General features: G+C 46.6%; 1 protein-coding gene and 1 pseudogene across 1 annotated transcript; both read left to right on the forward strand.

The window, feature by feature from the left end:
* The first annotated feature begins 4,420 nt into the window (after positions 1–4,420).
* On the forward strand, positions 4,421–10,893 carry LOC125088996 (zinc finger protein 154-like). Its single transcript, XM_047710711.1, is given in 4 exon segments — positions 4,421–4,656; positions 7,291–7,417; positions 8,757–9,115; positions 9,336–10,893. Coding segments are annotated over 2 exon segments (990 nt in total). The 5' UTR covers positions 4,421–4,656; positions 7,291–7,417; positions 8,757–9,044; the 3' UTR covers positions 10,255–10,893.
* Positions 10,894–19,877: 8,984 nt separating this feature from the next.
* On the forward strand, positions 19,878–20,877 carry LOC125088611 (vomeronasal type-1 receptor 1-like; annotated as a pseudogene).
* The last annotated feature ends 156 nt before the right edge of the window (positions 20,878–21,033 follow it).

Consider the following 21,033-nt stretch of genomic DNA (forward strand, 5'->3'; position numbering starts at 1 on the left):
GCGTTGCACAGGGTTCTCAGCCCTCAGCACGTAGCGGGGTGCCTCCGGGGAGGTGCGCGGCCAGACCTCCTGAAATCCCTGTCACCAGAGGCTCTCGAAGAAGTATCGCATCTGGGAGCTGGAGGAAAATTTCCTCCTCCTTGTCGGGATCGCAGCCAGAGAGCGGTGTCCCGGGTGCATTGCTGGGCTGGGAACAGGGTCTGTACTTGGAGAGGCCAACTTGGCTGCACTGGGAAGGAAGGGGCAACACCGAGCAGCACGGAGCTGGGCGCTGATAACCAAGACAGGGAGCCTTCCCGGTCGGTGCAGACAGTAGGCTCAGTAAGCAAGCCCGGCAGTAAGTGCTCAAAGGCATCTCTGGAGGCCTCTCCCCAGAGTTCAGAATCGTCCCATTCCCCTTGCAGAGTCTTTAAGGATCCAACAGGGCAGCAGAAATTACACTTGGAGAGGCATATGAAAGTAAAGAATTTATTGTACTCACAGGTCCTAGAAGACCGAGGCCAGGTGCAGACTCAGGGGGCCAGATGGGAGGAGAGCCCAGGAAGGCGGTTGGACAAGCAGGAGAGGACCAGAGGGAGACAGAGAAACAATAAACACCAACAGGAGTCAGAGACGGGGAAAGCAAGGAGGGGAACTTGCGGCAGGGACCAGCCTTCTCACACTGGTGTATTTGGTCTCCTGGTCTTCACAGGCTGTTTGTGGGGATGCTGAAGCATCAGGGAAATAAAAAGTTTAAAAAATTTTAGCATACTGAGTGTGTCTGTGTGTTTGATTGTTGTGTTTCCGTGTCCCTAATAGCATCTCTATAAAAATAGTGAGTAATATAAGCATTAGGCTGAAAATCTCCGCGCTCTTCTCTTTTGGTTGTGGGTTTGTTAGGGTACAGAGTCGACCACCCCTCAATTAGACAGAGAACACTCTCGATAATGCAAGTCACACAGCGAGGTTTATTTCCCCTCACTGGGGTCCGAGTATCTGCCCGGCGCAGCGGGTTTCAACAAGGACCCCGAGCACTCAACGTCAAGGGTTTATATAGCATTTTTTTTAAAACATCCAACTCACAGTAACTTTCCATCACTTCAGAGACCATACATACTTTTGGCTTGCGCCCCGCTGGTGGTTTACTAAGATAAGCTCTCTTCAACATCTGGTCCCCCCTGGTGCATCCGCCTAGCTGCCCTGGTGGTTTAAGCTGATTAGCGGCTGCCTGGGTGTTGCAGTGTGGGGTACTTTCTTAGAACTAAAGCAGGGAGGGGGTCCCAGGAACTAAAGTAAAGTAGGGGAAAGTTTAGTCCTTGGGCGTGAGATGGCTGTACTTGTGCTAACCCACTCTTACATTTCCCCTGTTAGTTGTTCATAATGAGGAATCTTGCTCATTTGTAGGGCAGTCGTGGGGGCCCTCAGGAGTGGGCAACTTTTCGTACTGCTGTCTTAAAACCATGAGCTGGACGGTATTAACACGATCTTTTACAAAATTAATAAGCTTATTCAGAATGCAAGGGCCAAAAGTTAGAATGAGCACAAGCAAAACAAATGGGCCAACTAAGGTAGAAACTAGGGTGGTGAACCAGGGAGTCCTATTAAACCAAGCCTCAGGGGCGCCTGGGTGGCTCAGTGAGTTACGCCTCTGCCTTCGGCTCAGGTCATGATCTCAGGATCCTGGGATCGAGTCCCATATCGGGCTCTCTGCTCGGCGGGGAGCCTGCTTCCCCCTCTCTCTCTCTCTGCCTGCCTCTCTGCTTACTTGTGATCTCTGCCTGTCAAATAAATAAATAAAATCTTTAAAAAAAATAAAAAATAAACCAAGCCTCAAACCAGTTCTCCTGTGCTTCCCTCTCCTTCTTCCTCTTGGCTAATCCTTCTCTCACCTTAGCCATGGATTCTTTCACTACCCCAGTATGGTCGGCATAAAAGCAGCACTCTTCTCCTAATGTGGCACATGGTCCCCCTTGTTGGAGGAACAACAAATTAAGCCCCCTTCTATTCTGGAGTACTACCTCGGACAGGGAGGTAAGAGATAAAGGAATTTAGTTAAAGTAGACTTACAGGATCCTGGTAGGACCTGTTGGGGTAGGGGGTTGGTCAGGTTAGGATTGTCCTTAGCAAAACCTCAAGGTGAGGGCAGTTAAGTCCCCAACGGAGAGCCACTCTGTCTGTTTCAGGGGCTTGTCAGTAGGTAAGGAATTTTAATGATTTTCTTCTGCCTCTGTTTCCAACATCAGCTAAACTTGAGGTGGGATGGCCTTAATTTTCTCGGCCTCCACAGGTTCAGGATTCTCTATTGTGCCTGTGACATGACATTTCCAGCGAATATCTGTGGCCCATGCAAAGTAGATGCAACGTCATTTCCTATTTAGAGAAGTAGAAGTAATATTAAATAAAAAGTGATAACAAGGTTGCAAAAGTTGGAGAGCAGGAATGACCAGGAACTGTAGATGCCTGAAGGTCTACATGTGACCCTGATGTGTAACCAGACATAGAAGTGCTTTGGTAGACTCTGAACTCAGCACTCACTTTGGATCTGTTAAATTTGTTGGAATTTCTAAAGCTTTTGCCCCTCTTAGCCTTTGATTAGTGGTAACTTAGTCTAATTGCTTAAGTCCTAGCCAGAAAAACTGTGGGGTGGGCATTTTCCTATTACTGGCCATGAAAGTGAGACGTACCCAGCTTAGTCCCTAATTGTGCCTGCACAAGGACATGAGGTAGTTGTCCGTGAATGACCGCAGTTCTTCAATGGCATGTTAATCTAGAATTCACTGAGATTCACAGAATATTTTCAGTTTGCCTATTTTATTTTTAAAAAAATTGTAAACTTTTACATACTCTCATTTAATTAAGTTATTTTTAGCTTCTCTTTTTGACATTGCTTATGAAGTACTTGCCATAACTCTTGGAAGAAATACATTTCTAAGTGGTTTATTTATGTGCTCAATACGCATTTTTAGAGCAGTGAGTAAACGTGACACCACAGATTCCCTGTTTACATTTACTCTTCCGTCTACTCTAATGTCCTCTTCAACTCTCTCCCCAAGCTGATATTGCTCAATGTGCTCATGAATGAAAAAGAATCCCCTTGTGGAGACAATATATTCGAGTGACCAAGGTTCCAAGACAGACACATGTTCAGTGGATTCTCTCATACCTAAATGACTTCTCAAATTCACTGAGGTCTTAAATTTTTTCACCCTTCCCTGATGTTTCCCCAGAGCTTCCTGCCACTATCTTTAAAGAACTACATAAACACCATCAATAACTCTGTCATTTCTATTTCACTACTGTCTTTCAGAGATAATCTGAATTCCTCTTGCAGAAATTTCCCTTCAGTAACAGGAGAAATGATCATCATTCCCCAGCAAGCTGATGAGACCATGCAGTTCAGGCGCTCCCTTCCTCTTGAGATTCAGGTACCCCCTTAATATTGGGATTCATGTGCTCCTTTTGCACTTATGCTGAGTGTGAAGTCAGCAGCCACTGTCCCGTACCAAAATAGCATTTGTTGGGGGTGCCTGGGTGGCTCAGTCGGTTAAGCATCTGCTTTCGGCTTAGGCCATGATCCCAAGGTCCTGGGATCAAGCCCCACCTCAGGCTCTCAGCTCAGTGGGGAGTCTGCTTCTCCATCTTCCTCTGTGCTCTCCCTCTCAAATAAATAAAATCTTTTTTTTTTTTTTAAGAAGCGTTTGTTTAGTTTCTCTCCACTTGAGATACATGTCTGATTGCTGAAAGGAGTTGGATATCTTGGAATATAGGGAAAGAAATACCCTATGGATTAAGCTGATCCTCAATGGGTAGGACTCAGTCACAATATACAGGGAGGAGAGACATTTTCTCTGGGACCCAGAGGCGAAGCTTCACCCTTGTGCAGTTGCTTCAGGGCAATCCCACTTCCCTCTTCTATCTTCCTGTCATGAACCTATCTAGTCTTTTCCTCTTGTTCCTGACTGAACATAATGAAACTCAACAACTCACTTCTGACTCTTGAAGTTTCATGGCATGCGAAGAACAATAAGATAATGTTTATTCGTGTACAGCTAAGAATATACATGTTTTATGTCGAAATAACTTAATGGAATATGTCCATTTGTATCAGTAGCCTTGGGGGGGGCACCTAAAGTACTGGTTTTATGCTCTGGGAGCCTGCTGAGCTTCAGGGGGTCTGAAATCATGTTTCTAAGAACTTTTTCCACTTGTAGACAGCACCCCTATAAATCTGCGCGAATCCCTTAAGCCTCCGGAACCTCATTAGACCCTTCGCAGAAGCTCCGAGCCCTTGGGACAGTTCTGCTGAGAACGTCTTCGCCGCGGCTCCTACTACGTTACCCAGAGGACGCCGCGCTGACGGGCTGCGGGCTGAGCCAATGACGGCACAAGAGAAGAGTTTTTCTGCGCGTTTGACAGCTCTTGGGGCGGGACTTCCGGCGTCCTCGTGGTGGCTGTGTTTTGGGAGCTCCTCGGTTTGTTGCGGCACGGTCTGGCGGGTTCTGACCGGACCGAGAAGGCGCGAGGGGAGAGGCTGCCCCCGCCGCACAGACTGAGGCCCGCGGCAGGCGACGCCACCCGGGCTGCCCAGCGCGGGGGCCGGGGCAGGGATCGCCGGCCCGGGTGTCCGCTCCGTCACTGAGTCCGATGGCGGCGGCCGAGCCCAGGAACCCGGCTGAGGTAAACGCTTGTCTCCCGGGGCCTCCGCTCAGCCCCCGACCCAGACCCCAAAAGCCCGAGCGCGGGGCGCCTGCTGGCGGCCCTGCGGCCCAGTGCCCGGTGTCCGGGACAGGGAGGCGCCGGTGGGTGGGGGCGCGTGTGTGAGCGCCAGCGGGCTGCGTGCGGGAGCGGGCTCCGGGCTGAGGGGCCGCCGGGGCGGGGGCTGCAGGGGGCCTGAGAGTGGAGGATTCTGCCCTCAGGGGACGGAGAGTGAGGCGGCTCCACGCCTGCGCTGGCTGGCCCAGGTGCGGTTCCTCTGCCCCGAGAGCCATGGGAGCCGTGGATGGTTGTGAAGAGAAGAGGGACGCGGTCTGATTTAGGGTTTTAAAAGTTTTTCCAAGGGCTGCTCAGAGGGAGAACAGACTGGAGCGACAGTGAGGACACTGAAGCACTAGGAGGTGGTTCCAAGTTACAGAACTGGGAAGAGTAAGTCCAGAGAACTGGAATCCCGGGTTTATTTAGCCTTTCAGCTCAAGGTCTGGCCTCCGGGGTTGGAGGTTCAAGCCCTCTGAAAGCACCGTGGCCCCCAGCCTCTGTGACGTGCTTCTGCCCTCGGGTCCCGAGGCTGCAGTAGCACTTACGGAACCTGCACAGTGAAGTGGAGGGTGTCCCTCCCGCGCTGGTGTGGATCCCTCCCCCGTATCAACTTTGAGATGCGATGTCCGGGGACTCTTCACGCGCTCTTCTGCCGGCCCTTTAGTTTGGGAATGCGGGAGCGATCCAAAGGCCAGGGCGTAATCTAGACTCATTTTGAGTCCAGGCTGAGGATGATACGGAGTTCTGCTGGCCACCAACGGAAAGAGGTGTAGACGCTGACCTCAGGAACAGGTACAAGCAAGTGCAAACACTTGCAGTGTGGGAAGAGGGCGCAGCAGGTCTCCGTTCTCTCAGGAACAAAGAGCAGGAGATGGAGTTCGTTTTGGCAACGGTTGCCTGAGAAGTCAGGCAGCTATAATGGATGTAATGGGAGATTTGGAACGGAGGAGGGAGATGGTCTTACCTAGGTCTGAATAGGCTCCATCTGGTTGCAGAGTGGAAAGCAGACTTTGGGATTGAGGGAGGAGGTAGGGTGACCAGGGAAGAGGCTATTGCTGCGATTGTGCAGGTGAGTGTTCATGGACCAGAGTGCTGGCTGTGGAGGTGGGAGAAGTGTTTGGATTCTGGATCTCTGTTTCCAGAAGGACTGATTTTGAGGGTGAGAGAGAGAGGAAGGAGTCGGATATGACCCTAAAGTTTTGGTCTTAGCAGCAAGTAGGGTAGAAGGTAGATCAACTGAGATGGGAAGGTCAGTAGCAGGAGTGGTTCTCACTGGGGATATCAGGCTTTGTGTGGGGCCATGTTAAGATTCTGAGATACTCCAGAGAAAAAATGAGTAGTGGCATCAAGTGGGCAGCTGCACACAGGTCTGGAATCTGGAGTGAGGTTTAGGATGGAGGCATCTGGAAGTGGTGGCTGCTGTGTGCACCAGGGTGGAGCTGAGGGTCCTATTTAGAAAGTGGGATTCCCCTCACGGCAGTAATGTTATTAGCAGGTCAGAAAGAAGAGTAAGAGTTCCAAGGGCTGGATCTATTTCTTGGGCACGTGGTTGGGGGCAATGGGTATCATAAATACCGAGGTAGGAGAGAAGTAACCACGAAGGGAGTATGTGGAGAGCCTGGTCGTGGCAGGTGGCCAGGACTTCCAAGGGAAGAGTGGACGAGAGATAGATGAGGAGGACTGCTTGAGATAAGATGGGTTTACTACAGTTTTGTGGTGAGCTTTGGTGGGTTCTGGGGCATTGCCGGTCTGGGGCAAGCGTGGCCTTCTGTGAGAATCACTGTGCTTGGTATGGCTGCCAGTATGGCTGAGCCTTGAATGAGGTTTTGGTGGAAAGAGGAGGGTTGTGGCTCCTGAAGGGGCAGCAAGTGCAGGACAGAACTGGGAGAGGGGTCATGGGCATCATAAATTCATGTGTGGTTCCATGTGACTAATGTTGAGGCAAGGATTAGAGACAGGCAGAGAGGCCTTTGCAGCAGCATCCAGGGCTACCCCTGTTGTGGGACCCATCGGAGGTTCTGGGGGAGTACTGGATCCTGTTTGAATTTGCCAAGTTCTCTCTGGATGCCCTGTGCCAGGTAGCATGGAGCAAGTCTCAGGAGATGTATATGGTGTGGGGCAGGGAATCGGCAGTGGCTGTGGGGATGCACGTGTTGGGTCTGAGGATGTGAGAGGTGCATGTGCATGTGGAGAGAGGGAGTGGGAATTGATGGTCTTGGGTCCTGGTACTGGAGACTTAAAGGTGATGGCTGACCCCAAGTTTTATTGTGAGGCATGATGTGGAGGACTCCAGGGAAATTGCCTGTCAGGAAGAGATGCAGCCTTGTAATCCAGTTCCTGAGTGTAGATGGTGTCTCTGCCTGCTTGCCTGTGGTTGCTGAGGGCTGGACACGTTGATTAATAGAACCATGAGGAAAGAGCCATACCAGTGGCATCAGATCCTGGTTTCTCCTCTAAAGTGGAGAGCTTGGGAAGGGGATGGGTATGGGGTAGATGTGTGGGGTGGATTGTCGGTCCTCAGGAGGGAGGCTGTGGTTTCATCTGTCCCCAACATGACAGGACAATGTGACTTTGGAGGATGTGGCCGTGTACTTCTCCTGGGAGGAATGGGGTCTCCTTGATGAGGCTCAGAGATGCCTGTACCATGATGTGATGCTGGAGAACTTGGCACTGATAACCTCTCTGGGTAAGGCCCTCACACCCATCACAGTGACCTAGGTAGCAAGTTTGCCTTTCTGCTTTTCCCTAGTGGCTGCTCTGTCCTTCCATCCAGACCATGGGCACTACAGCCTTTCCTAGTTCCCTGGGTAGGTGCTATTGTTGCTTGGACTGGACTGTTAGCACTGCCCTCTGCTCTCCCTGCTCCCTCAACACCTGCTGCCCTGAAGTCTAGTAGCAAAGGATTCTGGGTCGTCCTTCTAGGTAGTCTTGACAGTCAGCTGGATGGATCCCACCTTGCTTGACCCCTTCCTGGCTGGGTGATTTCTGCAGATCCATGGTACATACTTGCTTCAGGTTTTGCTCCCTTCTTCGGATAGTTCTACATGTCTGCATGTGCCGGGAATTACCATCGTTGAGACAGACACTACTTACGTCTACTGTGCGCTGTTCTTGGAGACCTTTGTGTGAGGTTTTTTGTAATGTTTAGTTTTCTACGATTTGTCATGGCAGGCTGGTACTGGCCACTTATATGTCCTGTCTTAACTTTAGGACTTACATTATCCAAGTCCCATGTAGTTGCCCAACTTGGGTTGTGGGGGAGACTTCTGGACATGTCACAGAATGATATCACTCCTGCCATAGAAGGAGGGGCCAGAGGGGAACTGGTCTTGCTAATTGGCAGCTGAGACAGGACATGATGTCAGGGCTGTGTTCACATAATACCAGGAACTTGTTCAAACTAGTGTTTTGGTGCCATTTAAATGGCCACACCTCATTTTTACCTTTTCTTCCCTATTCTTGATACTTGACTAGTTTGTCATTTTTACTCTGACCTCTAGTCCCTGGCTGCTGGCAACTTCCTATATCTATCAGTTACCCATTCCTTTCCACTGCTGCCTTCGCAGTGTTCCCAGCATTGGCTCATGCATAATAGCTGGTGAACACATATACCCAGTAGTCCTTGAACACCAGCTACTCACCAGCAGTCATTTTCCTGTTTCTTCAGGATACTCACATGTGAGCAACACCCCTCTTGGAGGTCATTCTCAGAGGAGTAAGTCAGAAACTCTGCCTGCTTCTCCTTACTGTGCTGCGTCACATTCTGATCTACTTTCATCTTGTGATCCTGCTTCTTAGAGAGCCTTTTAGAATCACAGTACTGCAAAGAAGCCCCTTCCTCATCTTGCCTCCCAACTCCTCCATCCTGAGAACTCCTCCATCCTGAGACATATAAGTGGCCAGTACCAGCCTGCCATGACAAATCGTAGTGTATTCATTCTTTGGTATGTCAGGCACATATTTATAATGTGGCTGCCATTTGTCTCCTGAGACAACATGTACATGACTAGCATTTCTGCTTTCAGATTGTTTGTGTGGCAGAGAGAGTGAGGAGGCAACTTTCGGACAGAATGTTTCTCTGGGAAGAATGCTACAGATCAGGATCTCAGAGCCAAGTCCAACCACCCAGAAGATTCATCTCTGTGAGAAGCATGTTCCTGTCATTATCTAATTTGTACCTGGATGAGCATCAAGGAACACATCCTGGGCAGAAATCATACACATGTGTGGCATGTGGAAAATAATTCTGTTTCAGTGTAAATCTTCACCAACACCAGAATGAGCACAGTGGGAGAAAACCAAATAGTGAGAACATGGACAGGACTTCCTTTGTGAAGACCTATGGACGCCATTCATTAGGGAAGCCTTTCACCTGTGAGGATGTTGAAAGGACTTCTTTTTTTTTTTTTAAGATTTTATTTATTATTTGTCATAGAGAGAGAAGCGAGAGTGAGCACAGGCAGACAGAGTGGCAGGCAGAGGCAGAGGGAGAAGCAGGCTCGCTGCCAAGCAAGGAGCCCGATGTGGGACTCGATCCCAGGACGCTGGGATCATGACCTGAGCCGAAGGCAGCTGCTTAACCAACCGAGCCACCCAGGCGTCCCTGAAAAGGACTTCTTGGCCAGTTTGGGACTTCTCCAGCATCAGGCCACTCCCAAAGCAGTACTGAGTATACACAGCAGTACTAAGTGTGAGGGGTCCTTTCACAGTGGAAAAAGTTCTTACAAATGTGGTGAATGTGGAAAAGCCTTCTGTCATAAATGTACACTTGTTCAGCACCAAAGAATTCACACTTGAGAAGGACTGCTTGAGTGCAGTGAATGTGAGAAAACCTTCAGCTATAAGCATACATTTATTCGGCATAAGACAGTCCACACTGGAGAAAAGCCTTCTGAGTGTAGTGAGTGTGGAAAGGCCTTCAGGTTCAAATATAAACTTGTTCAGCACCTACGTACTCACACTAGAGAAAGGCCTTACGTGTGTAGTGAATGTGGGAAAGCTTTTGGATGCAAATCCAAACTTGTTCGGCACCAGAGAATTCACACCGGAGCACGACCTTATGAGTATGCTGAATGTGACAAATTCTTTAGACAAAGTTCCAGCCTCATTCAACATTGGAGAATTCACACTGGAGCAAGGCTTTATGAATGTGACAAATGTGGGCAGTCTTTTAGCCAAAGTTCTATCCTCATCCAGCATCGGAGAGTTCACACTGGAGAAAGGCCATATGAGTGCAATGAAAATGGGAAATCCTTTAGACAAAGCTCCAGCCTCATTCAACACCGGAGAGTTCACACAGGAGCAAGGCCTTACGAGTGTAGTGAATGTGGGAAATCCTTTAGCCAAAGTTTTAGCCTCATTCTGCATCAGAGAATTCACACTGGAGAAAGACCTTATGAATGCAGTGAATGTGGGAAATCCTTTAGCCAAAACTATAGCCTCATTCAACACCATAAACTTCACACTAGAGAAAGGCATCAGGACTGCAGCCAACCTGAGAAAGTTTTCCGCTGTCTGCTCTGATTCAACACCAAAAACTTAATGACTCAAATCAGTTTTATGAATCAGCAGATGTGGAAAAACCTTCCATCCAAGATCTAAACCCATTCAGCATGAAAAAGAAATTCCACATAAGAAAATGGCCTTAAACGTTCAGGAAATAGGCTCTTTCTTTGTTCAGTGTAACAGCACTAGAAATCCTCTGTGAGGAGCCATCTACCACGCATTCCAGTTACAGGAAGTTTTCAGGAGCTGCATTTCATATTCTGACCTGCTCAGACCTTGCCGGAATTCTGTCACTGCCAGTGGTGGCAGAAGGTATCTCACCTCTGACACCCAGCAGGTCCTCCTCATGGCACGCGTGTCACCTTAGCATGCTCAGAGAAGACAGATATTTGTGCTCTTCTGCTCTGTAGTGGAAATCATGGTCTGAACCCCTGGGGTGGGAACCTTTTCTCTGACTAGCTATGGCATGGACCTGATCCACTTTTTGCCACAGAACCCAATCCAGGAACCACTGATATTTTGCAAGTTTTACCCTCTTCATGGCATTGTTGGTCTTATGCTATACTTTTTATGGATTTTCCAGCCTCCAAGTCACTGAGGTGGGACCTGTCTTCCTCACATTTGCTCTGATATGTGCAATAATAAACATTTTATTGAATCACATTTAATCTTAAGATTTTTATTCATTGTGTGGGGTGGGTTGAAAACATTGGGCTCTGCCATTGTGGAGAAGTGGACAGCTTTCTTGGACATCAAGGAGACAGTATAATGTCAGAGACTACCTCTCACTATAGTTTTTACCTAATCAGCATTCCTACCTGGTTTAAAAAAGAAGAATTATTTGATGTTTGTCCCTAGTTCCTGGCATAGAACTTCTGAAACCCTTGGGATTTCCTGGAGAAGAATCTTTTGTATGAGGGTGAAATGGCTCAAGATGGAGGCCAATAAAGGAACTTCAGGATGGGAGCTGGTGACTAGACATTAGAGAGTTCTAACTGTAAGCCCTATCTGTAACTGTCCCTCAGAATAACGTACTGCTTAAGATATAACCCATAAGAAATTATACTAGTCACTAAGCATGTTAGATACAGCCTTAAGAAAAATATGCACCGGCAACAGGCCTTTGAGGGAGAGGACAGTAGATGTCCTTGAAGCCAAGCAGCTGGGGACGCTGGGCTCACTCAGGCCGGAATGCTGCCTGCTTCATTCTCCCGTTACCTCCCCTTCCCCGGAGAGCACCTGCAGCTCGTCAGACGATCCTTCTGTTTGGGCTTGCTCACTCTAGGTCACGGGCTACAGGACCAGATGTATTTTGCCTTTTTTCTTACTTACCTGCAAGACTCATGGTCAGTGTGTAACATACTCCGGCTTCTTTGTTGGTTGTTACCAACTTTCCAATAGATATGAGACTAAGGAGTTGTTCGGGGAGACAGACTTTTCTGCTGTCATCCCCTGCTCCCTTTCTCTTGCAGCTGACTTGTTTGTGCCTCATTCGTCTCCTGTGCGCTGTCAGGAGGCAGCACTATCCTTGACATCTGGGTAGGGGAAGGAGCTAGACATTGGGTTCACTCACCAATGGCCAATGATTTAGTCAATCATGCCTATGGAATGACAAAAACCCCTAAAAAACAGGACTTAACACCAGCCGGCCAGGAGGGGGTGCATACTGATTCCACTGTGACAAGAATTCTTGCTCTTGGGGCTCTTATGGAGCTCACCCTATGTACCTCTTCGTCTCTCTGTTGATTTGGGTCCATTATAGTAAACTAATAGTAAGCATAGCATTTCCCTGAGTTCTGTGAGTTATTGTAGCAAATTATTAAACCTGAGTGGGGACTCGAGGCAACTCCAGATTTGTAGTCAACCTGGTAGAAGTGAGGGTAGTCTAGGGACCCCATTTGCGGCTGGCATTTTAAGAGACAGTTGCAGGACTGAGTCCTAACCAGTGGGGCCTGCCGAGTAGCTAGTGTCAGAATTGCATTGAACACCCAGTTGGTGTTGGAATGACACATTTGGGATCAGAAAAGGCCATATACTGCGTAAGGCCTTCTAGGAAAGACTACAGGTATCTGTAGTCCTAATTTGTGGCCTGAATGTCAGGATGTTTGTAGGCCCAAAGATCACCCGGAGGAGGGTACAGCTGCGACAACCAACAGTGCTTTTGGTAAAGGCTAGGACGTGATAATTTCTCCCAGGTGTGGTGATGGGAATCAGCAGCACTTGAATTATGCTTGGACATGACATTATTAAGGCCTGAATGTCTAAAATGAATTAGGAAAATACAAAGTGCTTAATTTTTCTCTGACTGAAATTATTGAGATACCTGAGTATTAAAGCCAGGGTTTTTTTTAAAGATTTATTTATTTATTTGAGAGAGCATGTGCACACAGCACATGATTGGGATGAGGGGCAGAGGGAGAGGAAGAGAGAATCCCAAGACTCCCCACTGAGCAAGGAGCCTGACATGGGGCTCAGTCTCAAGACCCTGACATCATGACCTGAGCTGAAATCAAGAGTTGGACACTTAATACACTTAATACACCACCCAGGCATCCCTTAGAACAAATTTTAAAAGGACTCATCAGGAGTCGGGGGTGCTTGAGAGGCTCAGTCTGTTAAGCATCCGCTTTCAGCTCAGGTCATGATCCTGGGGTCCTGGGGTCCTGGGATTGAGCCCTGTGTCTGGCTCCCTGTTCAGCAAGGAGTCCTCTTCTCCTCTTTCTGCTCCTTCCCCACACTTGGGCTCTCTGTCTATCTCTCTCTCTCACTTTCAAATAAATGAATAAAATCTTTGGGAAAAAAAAAAAGGCCTCATGAGTAATGGAAATGTTACCAACATCAGTGATGGTGACCTCCTCATTGCACAACGTCCACTTACATTTTTATTAGCCCAGAGAATCTTTGCTACATTCTCCACGTTCCATTTGCTCAGTCATCATCATCTAGACAAAAAAAAAAAAAGCCTCACTTGCAAAGTTGAGTTACAATTCTAAGGTGTTTTGTTGTTCATACCCAAAATCTGCGATCTTTGATCTGATAGTCAGATGCTAAGGGCTTCTTGAAATGTTATTTTTGCTTTGTACACTAACCCCACTTCAATTCTCATATGGCTTCATGGTGTGTCATAGGCTATTTGTAGCAGAATACATAATTCGTATTTATGATTCTTTTTTTCTTTTAAAGATTTTATTTATTTATTTGACAGACAGAGATCACAAGTAGACAGAGAGGCAGAAAGAGAGAGAGAGGGAAGCAGGCTCCCTGATGAGCAGAGAGCCCGATGCGGGACTCGATCCCAGGACCCCGAGATCATGACCTGAGCCGAAGGCAGCGGCTTAACCCACTGAGCCACCCAGGTGCCCCCGTATTTATGATTCTAATGAGAACTTTCCTTACAGCAAAACCACTAGATCCAATCAATTAGGGAATTGTACTTGCACCTTACCCCAGTAACCCTTGGCCCAGTGGCACATGGCTGCCCTTACAGCATGGAGCATAAGCTGGTCTCAGATAGAGGGAAAAGCCAGATCCACCATATGGGGTCACAAACACATTCTCTATTTGAGCCGTTCAACTCCCTGTGCTCAACAGTTACTGCTCTAACATTCCACTGTTGCCATTGGCCAAAAAAGACTCTGTATTTTGATTAGTAATTGAGCTTGTTGTCACCACCTTCAAACCTCCCATTGTTTACTTGGAGAATCCAGACCTGTTTTCTATCCTGAATTGTCCTAATAATTATCTATAAAAAAGTCAGTCCATCTACTTGAAGAGCTGTCATCACTGATCTGTCACTTAGAAGCTTCCCAAATCCTGGTCAAGGACCTTACTTGAATCCTCCAGCTGTCTTCTACTCCTGCAGCCTCTTCCGCTCTTCTGTTACTTGCCCGTCCATCTTGGTGTTCCTAGCTCAATATATTCACTAATATCTCAAGAATGCCAAATCTGTTTTTTACTTTATAAATTTCCTCCAGTATTACTTTTGTCTACGTTAATATTCTGCCACCTTTATACAGAGAATAAAAGATCATTGTTTGATATTGTCTGAAAACATCCTCTGCCTCCTAAAACAAATCTCTTCGGGCTCCCTGTGTTAAAATGGAAATGAGCCTCCCCCCAAATTTAGCATCAATCCTTCCATCCCACCTATGGCTTTCCCATGTCTTAGCTTCCGAGGGGTTTTGTTCTTCATTTGTCAAATCTCTTGACTGATAAATCACCCATCGCTGACCTTCAGCCTCTTAATTTCCTCGACCAAAAAAATCAATATGGTTTTTGTACTTCATAAAACAACTACCCTTCCCTCTGAGCTAGTACATTTTCTTTTCTGTCATCGCTCTCCCTCACCCTTTATTGCTAAACATTTATAAGCATGTTCTCTCCTTTTGTTTCTATTACTTCAATTCCTATGTAGTTCTCTACTCATTTGTATAAAGTTTCTGTCTTCACAACTTCGTCACCATTAATGAACTTAAAAACACAATAATGACATCGAAAGTTTTCCTTAAAGTTTCTTTCAGCAGCTTTTGCACCTTGGGGTTTTTGTTGGCTGCTGCTGTTTTGTATTCTTAACTGAACACGCTGGTTTAAACAACAACAAAAAGCCTCCTCTTAGTATTGTAATGAATCTGAGCCCAATCTGCAGTTATTTCTCCACAATCTGTCTACATTCTACTGGTGATCTTCCACAGTGGCACGGTTGTAAATATTACACACTCAGAACTTGAAAGTGTGTGTCTCCGTGTAAAAGTCCTGATCCTCTTATCTAATGATTTTCTTGTAGCCTGTTCCTGGGCATCTGATAGACATCACAGACTCAACACCTTTAAACTCCTCCTGAGCTTTCTTTAAAAAACTTTTTTTAAATATATCTTATTTTTTTAAAGATTTTATTTATTTATTTGATAGATGGCAAGCACAAGTCGGCAGAGCAGCAGGCAGAGGGAGAGGAAGAAGCAGGCTGTCCGCTGAGCAGGGAGGCCGTTGCGGAGCTCAATCCCAGGTCCCTGGGATCGTGACCTGAGCCGAAGGCGGACACTTAGTGACTGAGCCACCCAGGCACCCCTTATTTTTTTAGAGAAGTTTTGGGTTCACAGCAAAATTGATAGCAAGCAGGATGCCTGGGTGGAGCAGCTACTTTCGACTCAGGTTATGATCCCAAACTGGGATCAAGTCCCACATTGGGCTCCTTGCAGGGAGCCTGTTTTTCCTTCTGCCTGCTGCTCCCCCTGCTTTTTGTCTCTCTCTCTCTGACAAGTAAAAAAAATCTTTAAAAACAACAACAACAACAACTGACGGCAAGATACAGAGATTTCCCATATATCCCGTGCCTTCACATATGTATAGTCTCTCTCCTTATCAACAGCCCCCTCTACAGTGGTACATTTGTTATAATTGATGAACCTACAATGACTTGTTATCATCCAAAGACCATGGTTTACATAACGGTTCCTTCTTGGTGTGCATTTTATGAGTTTGGGTAAATTATAACAACATGTGTCCACCACAATAATTCATAGAGATTAGTTTCACTGCCCTAAAATTTCAGTTTCACTGCCCTAAAAATTCTCCAATTGTCCCTCCCTCCTGCCTAACCTCTGGCAACTACAGATATTTCTATTGTCTCCAGAACTTTGTCTTTTTCAGAATGTTATGTATTATGTAGCCTTTTCAAAATGGCCTCCTTGACTTAGTAATATGCATCTAACTTTCTTCCTTGTCTTTTCATGACTTGACAGTGCTCTAAATTCTGAATGATATTCCATTGTCTGGATGTGCCAGTTTATTTACCCATTCACTTACTGAAGGATATCTTGGTTGCATCCAAGTTTTGGTGATAGTGGCTAAAGTTGCATGTAAACATCCATATGCAGGTTTTTGTGTGGATATGTTTTCAAAGCCTTTGGGTAAATACCAAGGAATGCAATTGCTGGATTGCCTGGTAAGTCTATGTTAGTTTTGTAGGAAACTGCCTGACTGTCGTCCAAAGTGACTGTGCCATTTTGCGCCCCCACCAGTGATGAATGAGAGTTCCTATAGTTCCACATCCTCACCACCATTTGGTGGTGTCACTGTGAGCTTTCTTTTCCCTCTTCTCTGACCATAGTTTTCCCATTCTCAGTTGCTACCAACTCTATCCTTCCAGTTGATGAGACTAAAAATCTCAGGCTCTTTTCCTTTTTTCTTTTTTTTTTTTTTAAAGATTTTATTTATTTATTTGACAGAGAGAGATCACAAGTAGGCAGAGAGGCAGGCAGAGAGAGAGAGAGAGAGGAGGAAGCAGGCTCCCCACTGAGCAGAGAGCCCGATGCGGGGCTCGATCCCAGGACCCCGAGATCATGACCCGAGCCGAAGGCAGAGGCTTTAACCCACTGAGCCACCCAGGCGCCCCCTCTTTTCCTTTTTTTTAAAGATTTTATTTATTTATTTGACAGAGCGAGATCACAAGTAGGCAGAGAGGCAGGTAGAGGGGCGGGGGGGGGGGGAAGCAGACTCCCCACTGAGCAGAGAGCCCGATGCGATGCGGAACTTGATCCCAGGACTCTGAGATCATGACCTGAGCTGAAGGCAGAGGCTTTAACCCACTGAGCCATCCAGGTGCCCCTAAAAATCTTTTTTTTTAAGATTTTATTTGTTTATTTGACAGAGATCACAGGTAGGCAGAGAGACCGGCAGAGAGAGAAAAGGAAGCAGGCTCCCTGCTGAGCAGAAAGCCCCGTGCAGGGCTCCATCCCAGGACCCTGGGATTGTGACCTGAGCCAAAAGCAGAGGCTTTAATCCACTGAGCCACCCAGGCGCCCCTGTGTCCCTTACTTTGTAATTTGGAATCGTTCCTGTCAACTCTTGCATCCTGTTTTTGTTTTTGTTTTTTCTTAAAGATTTTATTTATTTATTTGAGAGAGAGAGAGAGTGAGTGTGAGAGAGAAGGAGCAGAGGGAGGAGCAAAAGAAGGGGATGAAGCAGGCTCCCTGCTGAGCAGGGAGCCCAACACGGGGCTCCATCCCAGGACCACCCTCGCATCATGACCTGAGCTGACTGAGCCACCCAGGCACTCCAACTCTAGTGTCCTGTTTACATAATCTCAGTAGTTTGGGGTGACTCTTTTGCTTTCTTATACAGTAGGGAGTTCTGAGGTAGTTTTCTATAACTTTTATTCCAGATATGGATTCATTTATTTTTTTTCAGAAAGATCTGTTATCTTTTAATAAAATAGTGTCTATATACTATATATGTATGTACATGTGTATATGAACATATATAATTACAGAAGCAAAGTACTGTTTTGCGGGGGTGCCTGGGTGGCTCAGTTGGTTAAGCATCTGCCTTCAGCTCAGGTCATGATCCCAGGGTCCTGGGATCCAGTCTCCTGTTGGGTTCCCTGCTCAGCTGGGAGTCTGCTTCTCCCTCTACCTCTCCCCCTGCTTGTGTGCACTCTCTTTTTCACAAAATTTAAAAATCTTTTTTTAATTATATTTTTTAATTTTTTAATTTTTAATTTTTTTAATTTTTTAAAAAAGATTTTATTTATTTATTTGACAGAGAGAGATCACAAGCAGACAGAGAGGCAGGCAGAGAGAGAGGAGGAAGCAGGCTCCCTGCCAAGCAGAGAGCCCGATGTGGGGCTCGATCCCAGAACCCCGAGATCATGACCTGAGCCAAAGGCAGCGGCTCAACCCACTGAGCCACCCAGGCACCCCTTTTAATTTTTTTTTAAAGGATTTTATTTATTTAACAGACAGAGACCACAAGTAGGCAGAGAGGCAGGCAGAGAGAGAGAGAGGAGGAAGCAGGCTCCCTGCTGATCAGAGAGCCCAATGCGGGACTCGATCCCAGGACCCTGGGATCATGACCTGAGTGGAAGGCAGAGGCTTTAACCCACTGAGCCATCCAGGTGCCCCTAAAAATCTTTTTTTTTTTAAGATTTTATTTGTTTATTTGACAGAGATCACAGGTAGGCAGAGAGGCCGGCAGAGAGAGAAAAGGAAGCAAGCTCCCTGCTGAGCAGAAAGCCCCATGCAGGGCTCCATCCCAGGACCCTGGGATTGTGACCTGAGCCAAAAGCAGAGGCTTTAATCCACTGAGCCACCCAGGCACCCTAAATTTTAAAATCTTTAAAAAATGCTATTTTGGGGGGCACCTGGGTGGCTCAGTGGGTTAAGCCTCTGCCTTCAGCTCAGGTCATGGTCTCAGGGTCCTGGGATCGAGCCCCACATCGGGCTCCCTGCTCAGCGGGGAGTCTGCTTCTCCCTCTCTCTCTCTCTCTGCCTGCCTCTCTGCCTACTTGTGATCTCTGTCTATCAAATAAATAAATAAAATCTTTTTTAAAAATGCTACTTTTTACTTATAAGTACAGTAATTAGTTATCTTTACATATATTAATATGGAATATGTATTCAGATTATGGTGTTTAAAATATAGAAGTAACTCCTTTTCTTTGGCTTAAACCTGAATTTGGCACACATTTAGGAATTATTTATTTTTTTGTTTTTATGTTCAAGTTATGTTTTATAGCATTTTTGGCACCATATATATTTAGATAAATACTTAAAAAATTTGAAACAAAAACCATGAACCAGATACACTGAGTGCCATCTAGCTTCATACTTTCTCCTCTATTCTTTTATCACTATCACCTGCAGGTGCTCGTTTTTGTAATTTTTAAAAAAAGATTTTATTTATTTATTTGACAGAGAGAGAGAGAGAGAGATCACAAGTAGGCAGAGAGGCAGGCACAGAGAGAGGGGGAGGCAGGCTCCCTGCTGAGCAGAGAGCCTGATGCGGGGCTCAATCCCAGGACCCTGAGGTCACAACCTGAGCCGAAGGCAGAGGCTTAACCCACTGAGCCACCCAGGCGCCCCTCGTTTTTGTAATTTTTAAGTATGTTCTTAATATTTTTTTTAATTTTATTTATTTATTAGATAGACAGAGATCACAAGTAGGCAGAGAGGGAGGCAGAGAGAGAGGAGGAAGCAGGCTCCCTGCTGAGCAGAGCGCCTGGTGCGGGGCTTGATCCCAGAATGCTGGGATCATGACCTGAGCTGAAGGCAGGGGCTTAACCCACTGAGCCACCCAGGCGCCCCATGTTCTTAATATTTTAAAAATACAGTCATATACATACAGATAAATGGATATTAATTATGCTCCCTTTATTAGGAAAATATTGCTAAGTGCACACAATATTCTGACACTTTCTATTTTTTACTTAATTGTATGTCCTGGAAATGCAGCAGTCAAAAGAACTTTAGTCATGGCTGCCTAGTGCCCCATTGTGAAAATGCACTATGATTCCTTCAGTATCCTACTGACATCCATTGGGTTGGCTCCAATTTTTGTTATTAGAACTAGTCCTGCGAAAAATTGTCTTGAGCCTATGAAAGGCATGTCTAAATACTCATATTGAGTCGAGAAATTATGTGATCAAAGATGTTGTCTTGGTGTATTGAGAGTAACAAAATTTTCTACTTTAGTCTCCAGATTCCTGTGATTCAAAATAAAAACAGCCACAGTATCCCCTTTAAACTGATGAAATGGTTTCCACTGACTTAAACTTGGGTATTATTTTCCTCACTCAGGCTGGACTTGGGAGCCTTGGGAGCGCCTCACTTCTTTGTCTTTCTATCTTTACCGCACTCACAAGGCGCATGTTGAGGCCCACAGACTTGATTCTCGTCAGGGCAGTCACAGCTGACACCGCGGTTCTTTTTTCTTTTCTTTTCTTTTTTTTAAGATTTTATTTGTTTACTTGACAGAGAGCACAAGTAGGCAGAGAGAGAGAGGAGGAAACAGGCTCCCTGCTGAGCAGAGAGCCTGATGTGGGGCTCGATCCCAGGACCCTGGGGTCATGACCTGAGTCGAAGGCAGAGGCTTTAACCCACCGAGCCACCCAGGCGCCCCAACCATGGGTCTTTTTAATGACAGGATCCCTCAGACAACGGCAGCATTTGGGTTGGAATCTTTCCTGGATGAAGCTGGACATGGGCTGGTCTTCTGTTCTCACCGAGTGGCCAGAAGGGTTTCTCTCGGCACCACCTGCCTCCGCAGCGGCTTCCAGGCCAGTAAGCTCAATGCTAACACCTCCATGTGGTCAGCTCAGGGAGCAATCCCCAAAGTGCACTGGCTTTTGCTGTTTCCTCTGCTGGATCCTGCATCTCCTGTTAAATATCTTTACTGCTTTGCATGTTACTGAACCAAGAAAGAGAAAAAACATGAGTATGGAGAAAACATACGAATACTGTAATTCACCCATTCCGATCAAATCTGTAGTCTTACTCCATGCGGTCATGTTCTCCTTCATTATGTCACTTGTTTGGGCCTCGTGCCCTGGTCTCCTGGCTCCATCGTCCTTGTCCTGCTCAGGCACAAACAGCGAGTCCAATACATTCACAGCAACAACCCTTTCTCTAGACCTTCCCACGAGGCTAGAGCCACACGGACCGTCCTGGTCCTGGTGAGCATGTTCTTCTCCTTTTATTACTCTCTTCCATTTTGTCTTCGTGCATAGCCCTTACTGTGAACCCAAGCCACTGGTTGACGAATACCTGTGCGCTGGCATCTTCTGGCTTCCTGGCATTCAGCCCCTTCGTGCTCCTTGCGTGTGACACCCGCACCTCCCGATTTTCTGTTTTCTGGGGAAGGAAGTGATTTTTCCAAGTATGGTCTCCAGACGGTAAGTTCCTTATAGGGCATCCTATAATTTAGTTAAGTATTTATTTGATCATTTTGTGTGTGTGTGTGTATTTACACATAAAACACTCATGTTTTCTGCCAGATGATCTATTATCCCATAGGGATCAGTAT

Source organism: Lutra lutra, chromosome 17, assembly GCF_902655055.1.
Source record: "Lutra lutra chromosome 17, mLutLut1.2, whole genome shotgun sequence".
Taxonomy (NCBI): domain Eukaryota; kingdom Metazoa; phylum Chordata; class Mammalia; order Carnivora; family Mustelidae; genus Lutra; species Lutra lutra.